At 32.3% G+C, this 20238-nt stretch overlaps 3 protein-coding genes and 2 long non-coding RNA genes across 14 annotated transcripts; 3 read left to right on the plus strand and 2 right to left on the minus strand.

The window, feature by feature from the left end:
• Positions 1-530: 530 nt before the first annotated feature.
• On the plus strand, positions 531-7671 carry LOC122634260 (histone-lysine N-methyltransferase SETD1). Of its 2 annotated transcripts, XM_043823027.1 has the most exons (9): positions 531-753; positions 2396-4155; positions 4222-4497; positions 4587-4898; positions 4984-5247; positions 5325-6602; positions 6686-6907; positions 7018-7275; positions 7368-7671. In XM_043823027.1, exons 2-9 carry the CDS (start codon positions 2428-2430, stop codon positions 7539-7541), a joined length of 4512 nt encoding a protein of 1503 aa, XP_043678962.1. In that variant the 5' UTR covers positions 531-753; positions 2396-2427; the 3' UTR covers positions 7542-7671. The 2 variants fall into 2 exon arrangements, with proteins under 2 accessions (XP_043678962.1, XP_043678961.1); XM_043823026.1 differs by lacking the exon at positions 531-753 and having other exon boundaries at positions 771-4155.
• LOC122634270 lies at positions 5272-7371 on the minus strand. Its single transcript, XR_006328348.1, has 2 exons — positions 7195-7371; positions 5272-5453 (listed from the first exon to the last, which is right to left on the minus strand). It is a non-coding gene; the product is annotated as an uncharacterized LOC122634270 (long non-coding RNA).
• Positions 7672-8506: 835 nt separating the features above from the next.
• On the plus strand, positions 8507-11779 carry LOC122634265 (motile sperm domain-containing protein 2-like). Its single transcript, XM_043823041.1, has 10 exons — positions 8507-8697; positions 8842-9071; positions 9360-9506; positions 9699-9876; positions 9990-10359; positions 10448-10523; positions 10642-10748; positions 10836-11036; positions 11104-11241; positions 11317-11779. The coding sequence occupies exons 2-10, from the start codon at positions 8990-8992 to the stop codon at positions 11482-11484; spliced, it is 1467 nt and encodes a 488-aa protein (XP_043678976.1). The 5' UTR covers positions 8507-8697; positions 8842-8989; the 3' UTR covers positions 11485-11779.
• On the minus strand, positions 10392-12770 carry LOC122634269. Its single transcript, XR_006328347.1, has 2 exons — positions 12628-12770; positions 10392-12342 (listed from the first exon to the last, which is right to left on the minus strand). It is a non-coding gene; the product is annotated as an uncharacterized LOC122634269 (long non-coding RNA).
• Positions 12336-19708, plus strand: LOC122634263 (transcriptional repressor CTCFL). Of its 9 annotated transcripts, none has more exons than XM_043823032.1 (13): positions 12336-12705; positions 14183-14352; positions 14439-14662; positions 14748-15112; positions 15217-15386; positions 15468-15604; positions 15701-15851; positions 16041-16182; positions 16315-16587; positions 16683-16819; positions 17093-17235; positions 17319-17561; positions 17771-19708. In XM_043823032.1, the coding sequence occupies exons 2-13, from the start codon at positions 14220-14222 to the stop codon at positions 17828-17830; spliced, it is 2178 nt and encodes a 725-aa protein (XP_043678967.1). In that variant the 5' UTR covers positions 12336-12705; positions 14183-14219; the 3' UTR covers positions 17831-19708. The 9 variants fall into 9 exon arrangements, with proteins under 9 accessions (XP_043678967.1, XP_043678971.1, XP_043678973.1 ...); XM_043823036.1 differs by having other exon boundaries at positions 17322-17561; XM_043823038.1 differs by having other exon boundaries at positions 17117-17235.
• The last annotated feature ends 530 nt before the right edge of the window (positions 19709-20238 follow it).

A 20238-nucleotide genomic window follows, 5' to 3' on the forward strand; every position in this document is an offset into this window, starting at 1 on the left:
ATCGTGATTGGTTGCTATATGATAACCGGTAAGAAACAAAATACTAATAAAATATAACGAATAAAGTAATGAATTCGAAAGAAACGTATCAAATCAAATATTGTCTTAAATGCGTGAATAAATGTGTGCGTGGGAGGGAGCGGGAATGTGCAATCGAAAAGCTAGGATCGTCTTCAATGCGTATATCGTATTCAATGCGAGCAACTATAGGTAAATGTTCGTATAGAAAGGCATACACATCGGAGAGGGAGATATAGTTCAGTTTTATTCTGTCAATTGAAATCGAGTAAAGAAAAGACAATCGTACGATCGGTTTATATGTAACGAAGCGTATCCAAGCATGGCTTGGGTGTTGCGTTGAAGGATAAAAATTGATGAATGCCGTAATTGGTTTTAAGTGATCTTCCTTTCCGTTTTACAGAAAAAATGTAAGTACAAGTACACAGGGGCCCACAAATTCGGAGAACAATAGACACGTATGTTTGCATGGTACATACACGTAGTACAGATAGCGTATGTACTCGCGCATGAAAACGCGCAATTTTCTTTTTAAGCGCGTTAGCTGATTTGCCAATGGGATAGTTAATACTTCTGTAAGTTCTTTCTCGTCCTCGGAAATTGACCAATGCGTGGATTAAATGCCACACATCACCGGGCAACAAGTTTTTCAGCAATTATTCAGCGCCAGAATTTAATTACCTATGCAGACTCCTGGCAAATTAACAAAATGCCAGCCTTACACGGAATTCTCAGGTATTATTCTCCACGATTCAGAAATTCGTGATAATGGAATGACGAAAAATCGGAAAAAAACGTTTGGGTGCTCGTTCTCGGTTCACATAGCATATCCCGTGAGTCGAAACGCGTAGGAGATTTTCTTAAGAAAATATCTACGTAAATAGAGGATATTTAGAAAGAAATAATGATATTGTCTATGCACATAGAAATAAGTTCTATCGTGATATTCGATAACGTACTAGGAAGCTCTGTAATGATTCTTATGTGACAAGGATGGCGTCACTCAAAAGTGTTCCACGATCGGGTTTATCAGACGTTATAGGCTCGTTTCTTTAGCGCGTGAAAAGATTATTTTTCTTTGTCAGGAGCCATCCATTTTAGAGTCTCAGGGATGAAATTCTGAAATTCACACCGACGAAATAATACCGATCGAACGATCGATGGAAGGTCGGTTGAAATAAAGTTGCGATGCGAAGTGCTTCTCATCGGTGAATAGTCAACACACAGTTCGTGGGTATTTTCGCGTTGGTGCGTGCCCGTGGGGCAGGTATCAATAAAACTTTATGTTTTTTAAAGAAGAAAGTTGACGGGGAAGTTAAATAAGGGAGAGAGGATATCGGTATCGTGATCTAACGCAACCATACACGACATACATATATCTCGGAAATCGAAGGAAAAAGACAGAGCTTACGAATTACGACGGATCCAGGAAAAAAAGTGAAGGAGAGTATATCGCGATAAGCCTCGAAGGATTTTGTTGTTTCTTCATAAGTCGACGACTTTTTTTAACTTGTGCAAGCTGGTAATATTGCGATAAATAACGATGGAAATAATCGTATTAAAGGGCTAACGAGTACTGTAAAAATTACATACCGTTTGCCACGCTGCTCGTCAACAGAACGATCGCCCAAATACTCCGAACAATTTTGAGGTTATGTGTTATCGAGACACACGAATTACGTACTTTGATTTTGAGACCCCGCATTTTATGAAAGCGTAGAGGAGCTGGATGTAAATTTACGAGCGAAAAATAAATCTTGTCTCGTCGTGAATGCCAACGTACGTCTTTCCTTCGAAAAAAGAATCGTTCGATCTTCGCTGATGTCACCGCAAAACTTTTCTGCAAGAGATGTTTTCCTATAGGATACACATATTAAATGTTAACTAAGCATTGATCATTTCTTTTCTTTTTTAAAATAAAAGAGACCCGCGCAAGGTGTTCAAAAAGTAAAGAAATATCGTATCTTTTAAAATTAGTGCAGATGTTGCAAGCGTCATAACTGTGCTAAATACATTGAGTTCCAAGAGTTTTTAAATATAAATATACAAATCAAGTTTTATATTGTTGATAAGTGAATGGTTTGTGATTTCGCTAATTGTTACTTGCGATCTATTAATGCTCTAAAGTGATACAAGTTAATGTCCAATTTTTAGTTAGGTTTTAAATATAACAACTGGCGCATTATGTTACCATTAAACGAGAGTGCGTGATACATATATCTTGGTGAATTGATATGATTAAAACAGCTTTTTGTGGAAATTTTACGTATACCATTTTGACAAATAGTACAGTCAGGCGCTGTTTTCCCGTTTAATCTATGATCTAAGTATATTAAGTACACGTTGTTATCAAAATTTGCTTAAATATTTGTGATAGCGGTTCACACGAATGGATGATGCTTGGAGGCAATGAACGGAATGGAGAGACATGGACATGGACATGGACACTCGCATGCACACTCGCATCGTCATCGCCATTCGCATGGCAATTCACAGAGTGCATCACAAAATTCAAATCAATCATCGAAACATAGTCATGGTCACGTAACTCATTCTCAGAAGGAAGCATCTATACCGCAAGTAGCACAAAAACCAAGGAATTATAAATTACTTGTGGATCCATTCTTAGTGAAAGGAGCTACAAAATTATATAGATACGATGGAACAGTCCCAGGAGATCCGACTTATCCTGTGGTTCAACCACGGGATCCCAGATCCCAGTTAACAAGAATATGGACTCGACTAGAACAACTTGACTTACCTGTACCTAGATTTAAAATAGATTCTAATTATTGCGGGGAACCTCCTCCGCTTGAGGTAACATTTTGTCATTTGAACGACAATATTGATAAAACATTTTTAACTGACATGGTTCAAAAGTTCGGTGCCGTAGAAGAACTTACTATATATTACCATCCAGTAACTAATAAACATCTTGGAATAGCAAGAGTGGTCTTTGAAACTACAAAAGCGTCAAAAGCTTGTGTAGAAAAGTTAAACAATACATCTGTGATGGGTAGGGTTTTAAGAGTATTTCTTGATGCTTTTGGAGAGGAATGTAAAAAGATTTATGAGGAGTTAACTGTGGAAAAGAAACCAGAGAGAAAAGTTGAAAAGGAAATAAAGTGTGATGTTGAAACAGAAAAGCAAACGCCAATTGATAAAGTTGTGCCTGAAGAAAGAGACGATTATAGAAGTACTAAGAAGACAATTGCTAGTGTAGAAAAAGTTAGAGATCCATATGTTGAAAATTCAAGATACAATAAGTATAGGGATTATCCTACACCTAGCGGAAGTACTGGCAGTGATTTAGGTTATGGCACGGCACCTAGCGAATTAAATTATTCTAGCAACTATTCTCAAAATTCTACTCCAGCTGCCAACTATGATTTTTATTATAGCGGTTATCACCATCAACCTTCGAATAGCTATTTAGCTAATATGCCACAGAATGTATCACAAAATCTTTCGATGCAACAAAATTCAAATGTGTGGTGGAGTAATAATTCTGGAGCTGCCGGTTATCCATCTGCATCAATTTGGCCTGGTCAACATGGAACAAATTTAGAAAATCCAAGTTCTAATACAGCATCTACTAATAAAAGCTCTAGCAGTAAAAGTCAACATCATACTCCTAAGAAGGAAAAGGATAATCAAAACATTATAAAAAATTCATCTAGAGATTCTCCCGTTGAAACTCGTAAAACTTTAGATTTAGACACAAGAATAGCAATGTTATTGAAAGATAAGGCAGGTGGAATGGCACCTCCATTTTTACAATTTGGCAGCGATTCTGAGGATGATAAAAAATCACAACAAGGCGATAACGAGATGCTTTCAGATCCTCCAAGTCCATTTATCTCTCATGAGGCATACAAATCTTGTTTTGAAAAAATGATGGAAAAAAACAAAGAAAGATGGAAAATACGAGAAAACAATCTAAATCAATTTTCTGTCGATGAGGAATTAGGTAGTGTTATTAGTTCTAGCGAGGATGAAGCATTGCTTGGAAGTTACAGTCCAGCACCCGATGAAATTGAACCAGAACCACCTAAAGAACCACCACCTCCCCCACCACCCGATGATGATAGAATGTCTCTGAGTCCATTGAGTTCGGGAGATGAAAAAATTGAAGAGGTAAATGTCTTTGTGAAATAACGTTAAAATAATTATAAAATAATAAAAAACAATCTAATGACACAGGTTATTGCTCAACCGGAACCTTCGAGTCACTTATATCCAGGACCTGGTTATCCTGGTCATATAAGTCATTATCCGTCTGGAGATGTTTACAGTTGGCCTAGACCAACCCAATATCCTTATCCTTATGGAACAACCTACTTACAAAGTCATTATCAACCTACTACAGCATCTTTGTCAGGAACAGTCGGTAGCCATCAAGGAACAAGTTATTATACATCTTTTCAATCTCGCTTGCAAGCCATGGCAAATCATAACATTACCAAGGATAATCCACAGGCAAGTTATATAATTCTTTTTCTCATTTTATTATTCTTATTTCGTTTAGTTTTATTTCTTTAAGCTTAAGCTATTTGTATTATATTTAGGGTCCTACCATCAACGGTGTGTTAAACAGAGTTGTGAATGAATTGAAACAAATTTTAAAAAAAGATTTTAATAAGAAAATGGTAGAAAATACTGCATTCAAATTATTCGAAGTTTGGTGGGATGAGAAAAAATCAGAAAAGAATCAAAATCAAGGAGGAGACATTACTGTTATCAATAATACCATTAAAGAAGAAAGTTCAAAGCCACAAGGACTTTCATTACTTTTGGAACAAGGGACGCCATTGGGTCTCAATTATGATGGATTTGGTTTGGGTATCAGAGCCAGTATGCCAAAGATGCCTTCATTTAGGGTAAGCAATGTTATATAAATGTTTTACAAAAAAAAAAAAAAAGAAAAAATAAAGTATATGACGATATTTATATTTTTTTAAATAGCGTAAAATTAAAGCTCCGAGTCCTTTACCGCAAGATGAAGACAGTCGTCAATCGGATCACATTGATACTGAAATTATAGAAAGTGATAGTGATTTGGATCTACCACCGGTACAAAAAGTTAAAAGACCAGTTTCTTCTCTTCCAAGTGGCTCTTCTTCCTCATCTTCATCTTCATCTACTGAAAGTTCTAGCGACGAAGTTAGTTCCAGTGAATCTTCTAGCAGCTCAAGCGAGAGTTCGGACGAAGAAAACTTTGAAGATGAGGTAAATACAGATGCATAAAATATGTTAAGTACTTAAAAATATAATCTTTATTTATTGTTTCTTTATCTTATTTATAGCAAGACACGGATAGCCGCATGTCCGATCATCGTCCCTTGGCTTGCAACAGCGAGGATCCAGATATATTAACAGAACTCGCAATTCAAAGATCTTTAGATTGTCCTACTCCAACGGGCAGAGATACTCCTCTACCAGATATAAAAATAAAAGATCAAAATTCAAATGAGTTTCCTCAAATAGATAATGAGGAGAGTCCACTGCCTTCTCCAGCAAAATATGAAAGTGATAAAGAAACAGATGACAGATTGAGTGAAAGTTATACAAATAAGATGGAGGAACAACAATTGGAAACATTAAAGCCTATAGATGTTAATGCGAATAAACCAAGATTAGAACAGGATGTGCAACAGAAAATGAATACATATATTGGTAAGTTACCACAAAAAGAAGAGATTCAACAAGATATGAGAAAAATGGAAAGTTCGGCTGCAGAAGCATTAATTACATTGGCTGGGCAAGATAATATTATACGACATAAAAGTCCAGGACCTATTGAGCCTAATATTATTAGAGCTCTTCAAACAATGTCTGCCAAATATATAAATGATGAACCTATCCTTAAAGAATCTGAAAAAATTGAAATGTTTAGTGAAATTCCTACTACAGATTCAGAAGAAGAAAGCCTTGAGATTAGAAGGTTAAGATTCCAAGCGGAAGTCGATCTTCGATTAAACGGCCAACAAAGCCCGAGCTCACCTGGTTCACAAGCATCTCAGGTCTTTATGGAACACTCATATTCCTTACCACCGGCACAACCAGAACCCGTGGAACCTGTTGTACGTATGAATGCACCACCAGTGAAGATGAAACCCTCGAAGGTTGTTAAATTAACAAAAGGAAAAGATAAAGTACATAAGGTTGAAAAACGAAAGTTGAATAAATATTCAAAAATGCACGATCTTCAGAATCATGAAGGGGAAAAAGAAAATATTCAAAATGAATATGTTTATGAAAGATTCCCTAGGAATGTCCAAGAACCACCATTAGTATATAAGGAAAGAGATTTAATGTCAGAAATGGGTATTTTGTACGAATTCTTGACCAGAGGCATAGATGCAGAAGATGTTGAATATTTAAGAAGAAGTTACGAAGCTTTACTAGCGGACGATGCTCAAGGATATTGGTTAAACGATACTCATTGGGTTGATCATCCTGCAACAGACATACCAAGTCCAGCTAAGAGAAGAAAACGAGATGAATTAAGATTACATGCAACTGGAAGTGCTAGAACTGAGGGATACTATAAAGTGGATCTAAGGGAGAAAGCAAAGCATAAAGTAATGAATTATTTTTAAAATTAATATTATATCGTTTGTCTATATTAATTTATAATTAAATTTAATCTTCATCTGTTATACAGCATCATTATGCACAAAGCATACAACGTTCTGATGATGTAGAAGAGAGTGGTGGTACTTATACAGGAGGAGATGGCATAATAAATGGTCAAAAGGGTAATACAAAAGCATTGACTGGTAAGATGCAAGCTTTGTCGCGAGAAGCACGAAGTAATCAACGTCGTCTATTAACTGCATTTGGAATAGACACGGACAGCGATCTCCTTAAGTTCAATCAATTAAAAGTATGAAAATCAAGCTTCGTTTATTAAAAAATTATTATTATTATTATTATTATTATATATTTTTTTTTATGAAGAAAAATATGTATCATTATGTTACTATTGCATTGCAGTTCAGAAAAAAACAATTGAAGTTTGCAAAATCTGGCATTCATGATTGGGGCTTGTTTGCTATGGAACCAATTGCAGCAGATGAAATGGTTATAGAATATGTAGGACAAATGGTTAGACCAGTCGTTGCCGATTTAAGGGAGTCTCAATACGAAGCTACAGGTATCGGTAGTTCTTACCTATTCCGTATTGATCTGGACACGATCATTGATGCAACAAAATGTGGCAACCTAGCAAGATTCATTAATCACAGTTGCAATGTGAGTATTTCCAAATAAATTCAGCTTTTGTTACACAGATATTTTACTTCTAACCGTTGTCATATCGTCGACATGTTTTTCAACATTTTCAGCCAAACTGTTACGCAAAGGTGATTACTATAGAAAGCCAAAAGAAAATTGTAATCTACAGTAAACAACCGATAGGAGTTAACGAAGAAATAACTTATGATTACAAATTTCCATTGGAGGATGACAAAATACCCTGCCTTTGTGGAGCTCCGCAGTGTCGGGGTACTCTCAATTAAAAAGTTCATCGAGCTACATTGTTCATCCCTCTTTCCTATCTTCTACACTTCACCATGTCCTGCTCATATTTTTGTAAATACTTCTTCATGTAAACATTTTATAAAAATGCTATCGAAAAATACTAAATTATACTTGTGAGACTTTTTTTAAAGATCATTCTTTCTAAGGGAGTTATTAGTTTTTTATATTATCGAATTATATATACAAGTAGTCTTTGTTAAGTTTACCAGAAGAGACAAGATATTTTGCAAATCGTTATGATTTCCGAACTACGCAATTGCAAAATTCTTCTTAGTTTAAATCGTTCGTTTTAGATATATTTTATAAGCGCACAAATTTTAGTAATAATATTCATTTGTGTCGATTATCTAAGAGTATCTTTAATATCTTTGCTAGAAATATATTCATTGCTTACACTTCTAACAACTGTTCTACTGGAGTAACAACTCTACATTTATGACAACGACATTGCGCAGAAGCAAAAATGATAGTGTGAGGCACAATTTCCATTAAGCTACCAATATAAATAGCAAAAAAAGAATAGTGCAAAGTATTATGATACCTAATGATAGTGTACATTTGAAAATAGTAGAATTTATGAGCGATATCAATTTGTACCTAAGCCTAAATTATTATTAAATTGTTATTAATTTTTCTTATCTCAATTCGTTCGCATTACCAATGAAAACGGCAATCAATGAATGTGAACGGTACTGAGCCCTGTTTCTACTTCTTGTATGTGTATGTATATATAATATATATATATATATATATACTTCTGTGTTTAAAAATTTATTGATCTTGGATGAAAATAAATCTGAATAATTATATCGATTACTTCTATCTATAACATTTTTTAATTCAATTCAATGTAATTAAAAACATAGTTAAAGTGGCGCACTCTACTAAAGAACTAAAGACTTCTCATTGGTCAATCAAAATGTGAGACGCCATAAGAAAGTACAATAAATATTTCATTCGATGTTACTATGCAATACGAACTCGCAATTGGATGCGTAGGTTATCGTAACTAATCAGAATATTTGTTTACGATAGAAATTACACGTGTGATCTTTAATGATAATTAAAGAGTCGGCATTCTTGGTGAAAGGATAGGACAGTTATTAATTCGATATGCTATCTCATTTCAAACCGGTTTGTTGGATATATTAACTTTATGTCTCATGCAACAGATTAGTAATGGATATCGGATATCATTTGATTCGCTTTTTTTAGTAATTTTGCAATCTTATTTTATACGATTGACATTTAATATATGTAATATTTATATTTCACCAGTTTTAATAAAAGTAATACTACGAGGACAACGGATATGTACAATTTATAACGAGAAGATTCGACGTATGAATGAATAATTAATTATTTCCTCATCGTCATAATTTAAAGCCGGTCAAAGTGTAATCTTACAGTATCGGTTTAATCAAAGATGGAAACGCGTGCTGAACTTATTGTTGAGATTCGCGAAAAATTCTTTAAAAAATTGGAAGAAGAAGGACCATCTGATCCTAGTACGTATATCAAATTGCTTTCATTTATAGACAAATAATTTGTATACTTTTTTATTATGTCTATCGCGCGCGCGCACGTATGTGTGTGTGTGCGCGTATGTTAGGTAATCCTAATTTATAACAATAATAATTGATTGTTAGTGTGTACCAGTAAATAACAAATCAAAATATTGCAAGAAGTAATCTTTTTGCAATGAATGTCCCATTATCATCATAACTATTTATTTTAGCACCAGTTAATGCACATTGTATATAATAATTATATGTGTTAATTTTTATACATTATAGGAGGTTTTCATCCAGCAGATATTGATAGAATAAAATATAATGATGACTGGTTGAAGAGATTCTTAGAACATAACGAAAATGATCTACAAGAATCTTTATCTATGCTTTGGGAATCTTGTACTTGGAGAAGAAAAGTTGGTGCAAATGGTAAGTATCATATATTTAACTTAAATTTATTCAATTCCTTGAATTACTTGGTTAATCCAAATAATATAGTTATAATACTTTTATAAGAGTCTTTTAAAAGTAATTTTATATATGCAATCAAAATTATTATAACAAATAATCAAATAATAATATAATAACTTATCAATATTATCTTCTGGTATCAACATCTAGATATTTCAGAGGATAATGTCAAAAAAGACTATCTAGAAGAAGGAGTGATTTTTAGTTATGGTAAAGATAAAGATGGCAAAACTCTTTTTATTGTTAGATCTAAACTGCATGTTAAGGGAGCAAAGGACTTTGGAGAACTTCAGAGATGCATCATTTATTGGTTTGAAAGATTAGAAAGGTAAATTTATTTTATCTTTTATTAATAAAAGTAATTAATTTTTCAAATATAAATATACAATAATTATGACTTATAATTAAATGCATTTATCAATCTATTACGTACATTTACAGGGAAGGAAATGGAAATCAAATATCAATTTTTTTTGATATGGCAGAGACTGGCCTTTCAAATATGGATATGGAACTCACAAAGTACTTGATTGGTTTATTCAAATCTTATTATCCAAATTTCCTAAATTATATCATAATATTTGAAATGCCATGGGTATTAAATGCAGCTTTTAAAATAATTAAATCATGGTTACCTGCTAAAGCGATACCAAAGATAAAATTTGTTAATAAATCTAATTTAAAAGATTTTGTGGATCCAAATGATATACTTAAATATTGGGGCGGTACGAATGATTATACCTTTACTTTTGTTTCGGAAGAACGAACAAGTACAGAAAATGCAATAAATAACAAACTCGATAACAAAAAGGTATGTATCTTTTATTCAAATATATTGAACAGTATAATTTTTAATTTGTCTTTATCACTTATTTAATTTTATTAAATTACACGTGCAGGTACATTTCGTTGAAAGTTCTCCATTAACGGAACAACCCCCTAGTGGATTTGGAGATCAAGTAAGTGAAGAACAATGTAAGTACATATGATTTATAGATGTAGACAATTAAAGTAATAAAATTTATATACAATAAAATTATATTGTATTGTAATAAAAAGAAATTTATTTTATTTTTTAACTTACTTTTTTCAGTGCTCTTAATTGAACCAGAAGCAGTTACGTTCAACAAAGAAGGAAATGAAATCGTTGGCAGAATTATATTAAAAAATGTCACAACTGATAAGCCTTTATCTTACAAAGTACAGTTAAATATTTTTCTATTATTTCCAACGATTTATCTCTTATATTAATTATTTATAATTTAAAAAATGTTTTATATATTTTAGATTAAAACTACGTCACCACAGAAATTTAGGGTAAGACCAAGTTCAGGTATTATATCTCCTTCCGAACGGTGCAGCGTTACAGTCGTTTTTCAACCAGGATACAATCTGCGTGGTCTCTCAAATAATGATAGATTTCTGGTAATGTGTCTTCCTGTTAAAAACGCTGCTGCAACCGCACAAGAATTAACGACAATATGGAAGGTATGCCTACAAAATGTAGTTGTACATTTTTTATATAACATAAAATATTATGTGTATTTATGTATAGTCCGGCAAACCTGCTGAGCAACACAGATTAAGATGTTGCGATGGTGCAAATGAGAACAATGAAGTACAGAAAACATATTCTATATTATCATCTGGTTCCATAGAAGAGAATCGTACAATAGACACACTTTGTTCTAAGGTATATGGAATAAAAATTAATTCGTTATCATTATGGATACGTATTTCAAATTGTATATTACATACAATATTTTAGGTAATTCATTTGGAAGAAAATTGCAACAAATTATACAAAGAATTAAAATATCTGCAAATATTTTCTATAATATTGACAGTCTTAATGGCAATTGCAGTTATATATATCTTAAGAAGCGATATACAAAATGCTGATCTTGAAAACTGCCATATTCATCGTGGTATATAAAATACGTTAAAGTATGAAATCTAGTCTAAAATGTACGAGACCATTTCTTGATATGGTTTTTATAAAATTCAAGCATTTAGGCATGGATACATTTTGCTAAAAATCGTTATTCTTATTAGATTACTATAAAAGAAAAAGAAAAAGAAAAAAAATATATATATAAAAAAAAAAAAAAAGAAAGTGATCGTTATAGAATTATATTTATCTCAAATTTTGACTATGTCCGATACGTTTACTTTTCCCATTTCATATTTTTTGACATTAACCAATAAATGTTGTGAGCTTTGTTATAAAATTCATCCTAATATTATCTTCCCAAAATATCACAGCTAAGCTATTTTTGTAAATTTTATATAACTTTGATTATATTTTGTAAATTTTACATTATATATACATTGTAAAATGGTAGCATTCAAAATGAATTATATGTAGATGTACAAATATTTAGCCACGATTACCGCATTTATTTTTTCAAATGTAAACTGATAACTAACTCATTTTTTTACCTCTATTCGAAAATCCTGGAATATTTCCGATTCAAAATAATATGTTCCATTTCAACGATAATTTATATTTATTTATGTAACATGTTATAATTAGCATCGAGGTAAAGTCATTAACTGTCTTAAAAAAGTTACACTATTATAAATAATATCTGTACAATATCTATGATTTTTATAAGCGAGATAAAATTTTAAAACTTCCCGCCCGAAAGAACGTTCAAAAACGTATCGTTACGACATTGCAAATGAATCTACAATAACCTAATACGTGCCCTCCCTGCGATGCTCACTTCTTCCCGCTCTTTCTTCGTGGCGTCATTTTTCATTCGGCGATTACACGTTGATCTCGTCACATCTAAAACGTTGTTAAAGGTTCAATCGCGTTTCGATATTCAAAGCGCATATTCAACGAATTTTTTTAATCGAAAGAATTCGTTGGATAAGAAGATAGCAATTCAGGCGATTGCGTCCCATAGAACGAAAGGTGATTTGGAAATGTTTCGATGCCCGGAAATAGTCGAACCGATGACGATGGTAACATTGGTAGTGGTGATGGTGGCAGCAGTCGCCCGGTGTAAACACGACGAGTGACGCGTACCACCGCGCAGCTGCCAACGCGCAGCATTTGAACCTTCCTTACCACTTTGTAGTTCGATCAGCCATATTGCCCTCTGGATCTTACACAACGCCCTCACACGAACGACCGCGAGTTTACGAGGTAAGCGAATATTTCGATATTTCAGCTATCGTGGATGTCCACGCTTCGCGTGCTCGACGAGTTCATTTATTCGTACGTTCGAACGTTCAAGATTACGCTCGTAAGTGACGACGTTCACCGATAACGAAAGAAACGCGGGAAATGGGTAAGTTGTGCCAAGCGCGTAGCAGTACGGAAGGTATTCCTCTCGGTCGCGTCCTCCATATTGATGACAGCGCCGACGGTGATAATTTTCTGAAATTTTTGTCGTTAATGCCCCCTGTGTCCTGAAATCGAAAGCAACCGCGTTGTCTTAAAAGCTCCCCGACAGAATGCGCGACTTCGGGGTCCTCGACGTCGAGAACCGAGAAGCCGCGATCACGAGCTCCCCCCAGGTCCATCCTCGACCGCATTTCTCTACCGATCGCGCGCAACCTTTCCGTCACCGAACCCCTTCGACGCTCCTCCGACCTCTCGATTTCGTCCATGGCGTCCTCTTTCTCCTCTCCCGCACGCGCCCGAGTTATCTTTTATGTTTCCTCGTTGCTACAAATGGAGCGATCCGTCATCGTCGAGGAATTACGATTCCACGACGCACATTTGATCGCCCGACGAAATACATGTTCTCGTCCTTGTAAGAGATACCTTTCGAAATTATTGTTGAACCAGCCCTCTCTCTATCTCTCTCCCCTTCCCTCTCCCTTCCTCCCTCTCGCACCCTCCCTCTCTCCTCTTGCTCTCCTCGCTCTCCTACGCGAATCACCTTCTCCTTTTCTTATCATGATTATTGATTTTCCTTTAATTTTAAAATACTGCTACGATTCGCGTTTTATCGCACCGTCTTATCGGCGTTATTTTCATTCTTTCCCGTGTCTTTTCTTGTTTCCCTTTTACGACGACATAATATAGTCGTTCACATATATCATCGCGGCATTTGTTCTCGTCATGCTTCATGTTCTTCCATTATTTTTTTTCTTGTGATCGATTATTATTTTCCTTTATTTCATAGATGTATGCTTCCCTCAATGCTTTCCTTGCGATCAAACGGGGATGAGGGTCGTGGGATGTAAGGCATAAAAATGATTTCTGTCGCATTTCGTGCAATCTACTTGTAGATTCGTATGATACGAAATCTTCAGTCTTTAGATAAGCCGTTTATTTGTAGTAATTCTAATGAGACGATGTAGCATTTCGATTACACAATGTACTTTTATCTTATTGATTTTTTTTCTTATTCCGTGTTAAAATCGAATATGCAATTGATATGTTTCAATTTCCTATCTAATTATATATCTAATACGCAAGATTATCATACGATTAAGAATATTTTACTTAGATATTTTATATTTTACTAGAATTATTATAATATTTATATAAAAAATTGATAAAATGATTATTATTATAATAACTCCATCTATTCTTTTGTATATAATTTGAGCTCCTTTATGCTTCTAGTTCACAAGCGTTAGTAATAAATATTTGTATACTAATGTTGCAGACTTATAAGAAAACATACCATTGTATAAATTAATGGTATGATCATGACGAGTAACGTTGCAGCGATAAAATTGGAAGAGGGGCAGGAATCTGTAACAGAGATTCAAACCTATCTCGAAACGTTTAATAAAGAAATAGAAGGTGGACAAGAACAACTACAACATGTGCAGTGTTAGTTGATATTACAAAATTATATTTGACAATCACGAATATGTAAAAAGAATTACATAGATATATGTATATGTTTGTGATTATAGTGCAACAAGTAGAAGGATTATCAGGTGGAGAAGAAGGTGGTACTTACTTTGTCGATCAATCAGGTCAATATTATTATCAGGCTAATAGCGATGAAACCCCTGTAATGACACAAGTACAAATTCAAGAAGTTGAAGAAAGTGATGTTCACCAAGAGGGTGAGGTAACTCAAGAAGAGCAATATCATGAGATAGAAGAATTAGAAAATGTTGATGGAGATGAGGATGTAAGAACTTTATTGTACTTCTACTTCCATATTTATTTTATAAGCGTATATATATATATATTTTTTTTTCTTTCTATATTTTTAGGGTCAAGTATCAAATAATGGGAATAATCAAGTTGTAATTAATTCTGGAGATGCATATCAGACTGTTACTATAGTACCATCCGATACAAATCCTGGTGAAGTGAGTTATGTTTTGATTGTACAACAACCAGAATCTGAGGATAAAGAAAGTAGACCTGCCGAAGTTGAAGCTGGAGAAGTAGAGGAGGCAGAAGGTGAACAGGATTTAACTGTTTATGATTTTGAAGATAATGAGGATAATGAAGCTCCTGTAGAATCAGAAGCAGAAGATGATAAAACCAAAATAATTAAGTTTCTTCCAAAGAAATCTCAAACCGTAACTCAAGCACATATGTGTAATTACTGTAATTACACCAGTCCAAAACGGTACGTTAAAAAAAAAAAAAAAAAAAAAAAAAACATTTGTTTAGCTCAAATTATATAAACATAAAATGGTTTATTTGAAATTTTAAACATGATTTAATATATAGGTACTTGCTGTCACGACATATGAAATCTCATTCAGAAGAAAGACCACATAAGTGTAGTGTTTGTGAAAGGGGATTTAAAACTTTGGCTTCCCTGCAAAATCATGTTAATACGCATACTGGGACCAAACCCCACCATTGCAAATTTTGTGATAGTGCATTCACTACATCCGGTATGTCATGCTTTTTAAATGAATTTTGTATAAGCTTCATTTTCAAGCAAAAAATTGAATATCATAATTTTCTATTTTAAGGTGAACTCGTACGACATGTGCGATATAGGCATACTCATGAAAAACCACATAAATGTCAGGAATGTGATTATGCCTCGGTCGAATTATCTAAATTAAAGCGACATATAAGATGTCATACAGGAGAACGCCCATATCAGGTATAGGCATAGTTGACAATAATTTTTCTGCAGTTTCTTTTTTTTTCTGTTTCAAAAATTTAATTCTTTTAAAAAAATTTCTTTAATTATTTCTAGTGTCCACATTGTACATATGCAAGTCCAGATACCTTTAAATTAAAACGTCATCTTCGTATACATACAGGTGAAAAACCATATGAGTGTGATTTTTGTCAAGCCAGGTTTACACAATCAAATAGTTTAAAAGCACACAAGTTAATTCATAATGGTAAATACGTGCTGAAATATTTTTTAGTTTATAATAATATGACTCTTCTTTGATTGATCTAATTTTATATTATTCTTTAATTTTATTTTGATTTCATATTATTTCTTAATTTTATATTAATTTTTTATCATTCTCTGTTATTTGTTAACATACTATTCATGTACAGAAGTAACAACATACATTTCGTAGTAGGTGACAAACCTGTTTTTCAATGCGAGTTATGTCCCGCAACTTGCGGAAGGAAAACTGATCTTAGAATTCATGTGCAGAAATTGCATACCTCGGACAAACCATTAAAATGTAAAAGATGTGGAAAAACATTCCCCGACAGGTAAGTAATAAAATTTTTCTTTTCTTTTTTTTTCTCTTTTTTTTTTAACTATTTGCTATTTGATTATAATAAATAAAAAATTAATATAGAAATTCAGCAATCACACCCAGAAATTTTATTTTTATGTTGTAGGTATAGCTATAAGTTACATAGTAAAACACATGAAGGAGAAAAATGTTACAAATGTGACCTTTGTCCATATGCATCAATTTCCGCACGTCATTTAGAAAGTCATATGCTGATTCATACAGATCAGAAGCCATATCAATGTGATCATTGTTTTCAGTCATTTAGACAGAAGCAGTTGCTCAAACGTCATTGTAATCTTTATCATAATCCATCTTATGTTCCTCCACCGCCACAAGAAAAAACTCATCAGTGTCCTGAATGTGAAAGACCTTTTAGGTATGTTTTTTGAGAGATATAATTTTTTTTCTGTATTTATATTTTACATTATACAAACAGAGAAAAGAGAATTATACAATTATTTATTTTATCAGACACAAAGGAAATCTTATTCGACACATGGCCGTTCATGATCCAGAATCATCTTTGCAAGAGAAACAACAAGCCCTTAAGATTGGTCGACAAAAGAAAATTCAAATTATCGATGGTCAACGAGTTGAAGTCATGACAGGTATGATAATTTGCATCAGGTTTAAATTTATTTCATATTAAATTGTTTATGAGCATATACATAATTTCATGATTATAAAATAACGCCTAATTGAGAAATGTACAATGATATTAGTCTTTTTAAAATAATGAAAAATTCTATGAAATTTTATATAAATATGAAGGATTATAATGGATATATTATGTATGTGTTCATTATTTTACAAGGACGCTTACGATATGATGTAGATACGCATCATTGACTAATATCCACGGGCATATGTTGTGATAACAGGTGATTTAGCTTCTAAACTTAAAGGTTATGAAGAGGAAGAGGAAGAAGATGAAGATGATATGATGGCAGTAGAAGGAAGTGATGGACAACAGTATGTTGTATTAGAAGTAATTCAATTAGCTGACAATCAAGGCACTGATCAGGTGGATAGCTTTTATATTTTAGCTATTATCAATACGAGTATTATTACATAATAAAACATACATTTATACATTTATGTTTGTAGCAGATGGCTGTGGTAGCTAGTGAAGACGGAGATTTGGTGATGCAAGATCCCTTGAGTCAAGAAAATAGTATGGTAGGTGCAACTGGAGAAGATGGCTGTGAGGTTGAAGAAGATGAAAGTGATATGCACGAATTAAAAATTGAATCAGTGACATCGTGTACCACAAACAAATCTTCGTCTCAAAATACACAAAGTGATCCAAAATTACAAAAAGAAATGGAAACATGTTTTGGTTTTGATGAAGTAAGTAAATTCTATTACAGAGGATGTTTTACAATGCTTTAAAGATGTATGACATATTTAAAAAAAATAACATTATTATTGTCATCATTATCATCATCATCATCATCATCATCATCATCATCATCATCATCATCATCATCATCATCATCATCAAATATTAGTATTAAATATTAGTTTAAACTATAAAGCTATGTTGTTTTCTGTTTTAGGAAGAAGAGGAAGAAGAAGAAGGAAGCAGTAATATAAATATTTTACAAACTATTTCGTAATAAGAGGAAGAACAGAATGATGTACCTTTTTAATAGTCTAATCGTTCTCCTTTTGCACAGTGTCACAGTGATGTATTGAATGCAGAGACTGCAAGTTAAATATGTATTATCATTTTGAAACACTATACCGAGTTCCAAAAAAAAACTGTTTTGGAGCTACTGTGGTCCACATACGACATATGTATGGTACAAGAATCTTCTTTTGCCACTAGTGCATTAGATACATGTAATAATTTATGAAAATATTGTAGTTTTGTGGTTTAGCAGAATATCATGAAAATGTACAATTATAATAATGTAAAATATTTTATTGTCAATGAGATTTACTAACTCCTTTAAAATTTAAAATGACATTAACGAATTAAGAACGGCGTGTGTCAATAATATGAAGAATTATACTAGTAATTCTAGTTTAGCACAATATTTTTAAACAAGTTATTTAAGACTTCAAGACAATATCACCACACTCTCAATAGGAAGGCAGAATTGATTATTGTCAACTGTCGTCAAATAGCTTATATCAAGAAGAGTCGTGTGATGTTATTTTGTAAATAATGCTTATTGTCACATTGTTTCACAAACAAATATAAGTATTAGAATAAGTAGTATAAAATATGAATGAAGTGCTTGAGCTTTGTCTATATAGGCAGGCTGAATGATTAATGTGAGCATGTTCTTGAAGTATGAGAGATGTAGTGAAAAATTATAACATTTTGGAAGTATAAATAGTAGTTGATATTCCTTGGTTAACCTGGAAGATATTGAGTTAATATATTGGATGTATCTTGTTTGGTAATATCGTAAAATCAGTACTGTCTAATGAGTTGAGTATCTGTATTAATGATGATTATAATAGGGCATAGGTGAACCATCACTTTTATTGCAAATATATAAAAAACAATTTCTTTCTTATAAACACATAATATTTTCCTAACGATAAAATAATAATCCTTAGTTGGTATTGTGTAATCTCTGTTTATAATTGATATAAGGTCTGATGAATGATAGTAACTTCAAATGTATAGAAAATATAGTAATGAAACAAATGAATTTACTATATCTTATTAATTCATAATGCAATAAGGATTCTTAGCAAATATGAGATATCTGTGGTGTGTCATTTAATTTTGTTGTTCTATATTACTACACTTAGACAATACAGTATCTATAACAAACAGAAACACAATACCATCCAAGGATTAAATTATATTAGCAATAAATAATGGTATTTTTTTCATGTCAGTTTTAATAATTATGTTATTTGTATATTCTCAATTAACTGTTTGTTTTGCTTCTATCTCACCTTATATTATATTACATTAAGTAGTAAAAATTATATATAGGTATTACTTCCAGGTTAACTTGGCAGAGTAGGTTTATAAAATACACCGTACATGTTTTTTTTTTTTTTTATTCTAAAAATTATCTTAACATATATTTATGTTTGGACGATATAAGCCCTACCATTTGATATTTATAATGCTGTTCATCGTGTTTTAGATTTGTCATCAATATTTCTTTCATATAATTTATGTTTATGATTATGCATCGATTACTACTATATTATTTTGATGTAAACAAATTTTGTCTTATGAAAGTAATTGGATAAAGTGCGAATCTTTACTCGTTTAAAAAATACGATGTTGTAGTTCGTTGTACGTATATTGTTGCCCATAACTTGCTTTATTCGTACCTCCGAGGTAAGATATACGAAAAATGTAAAAAGTATGTATAATTTTTTTTACACACGAACTGTACAATTGTAATCTAGTAACGGATCATCACTTTTATGCTGTTCAATATTATGCACTTTCTTACATTATTCCAAAGAAACGCAGTGTAGCATTTTCTCTATAATAAACGTTATGACGTCGATAATATTTTAGTCAATTTATTTAACGTTTTTGAATTAAATCTTTTAGATTTATTGCACAATATATTTAAGAACAATTGTAAAAGATATGAACGGTTATTAGAAAATATTTTTCATTGGATATTACATATTTATAGAAGTTCCCAGTATTTGTGTTAATATGGGTTTTACATTAATGGATGAATAATAAATAAAAATGTTTCTTACAAAAGGTATGTGATTTAGAATGGTAAGTAAAAAATAATAAACATTTTTCTCAAAAAATACTTTCTTAATTCTTATTACTAAAAATAATAGTTTGTGCAAGAATATGAAATAAAAAAAAGTATTTGTTTTATATATAACACAAATTTTGAATTTTATCATAATTTCTATTATTAAGTTTCATTTGCACGAATAATAATATTTATTTAGAAGATTCATTTTTCTTATTTAATAGATATTATTATATCTATTATTATAAAGAAATAAATCTTATTATTACAAATGAAATTTTCTATTTTTAACTCCTTCCCCTCCCAAGCAATTTTATTAA

Source organism: Vespula pensylvanica, chromosome 14, assembly GCF_014466175.1.
Source record: "Vespula pensylvanica isolate Volc-1 chromosome 14, ASM1446617v1, whole genome shotgun sequence".
In the NCBI taxonomy this organism is placed as follows: domain Eukaryota; kingdom Metazoa; phylum Arthropoda; class Insecta; order Hymenoptera; family Vespidae; genus Vespula; species Vespula pensylvanica.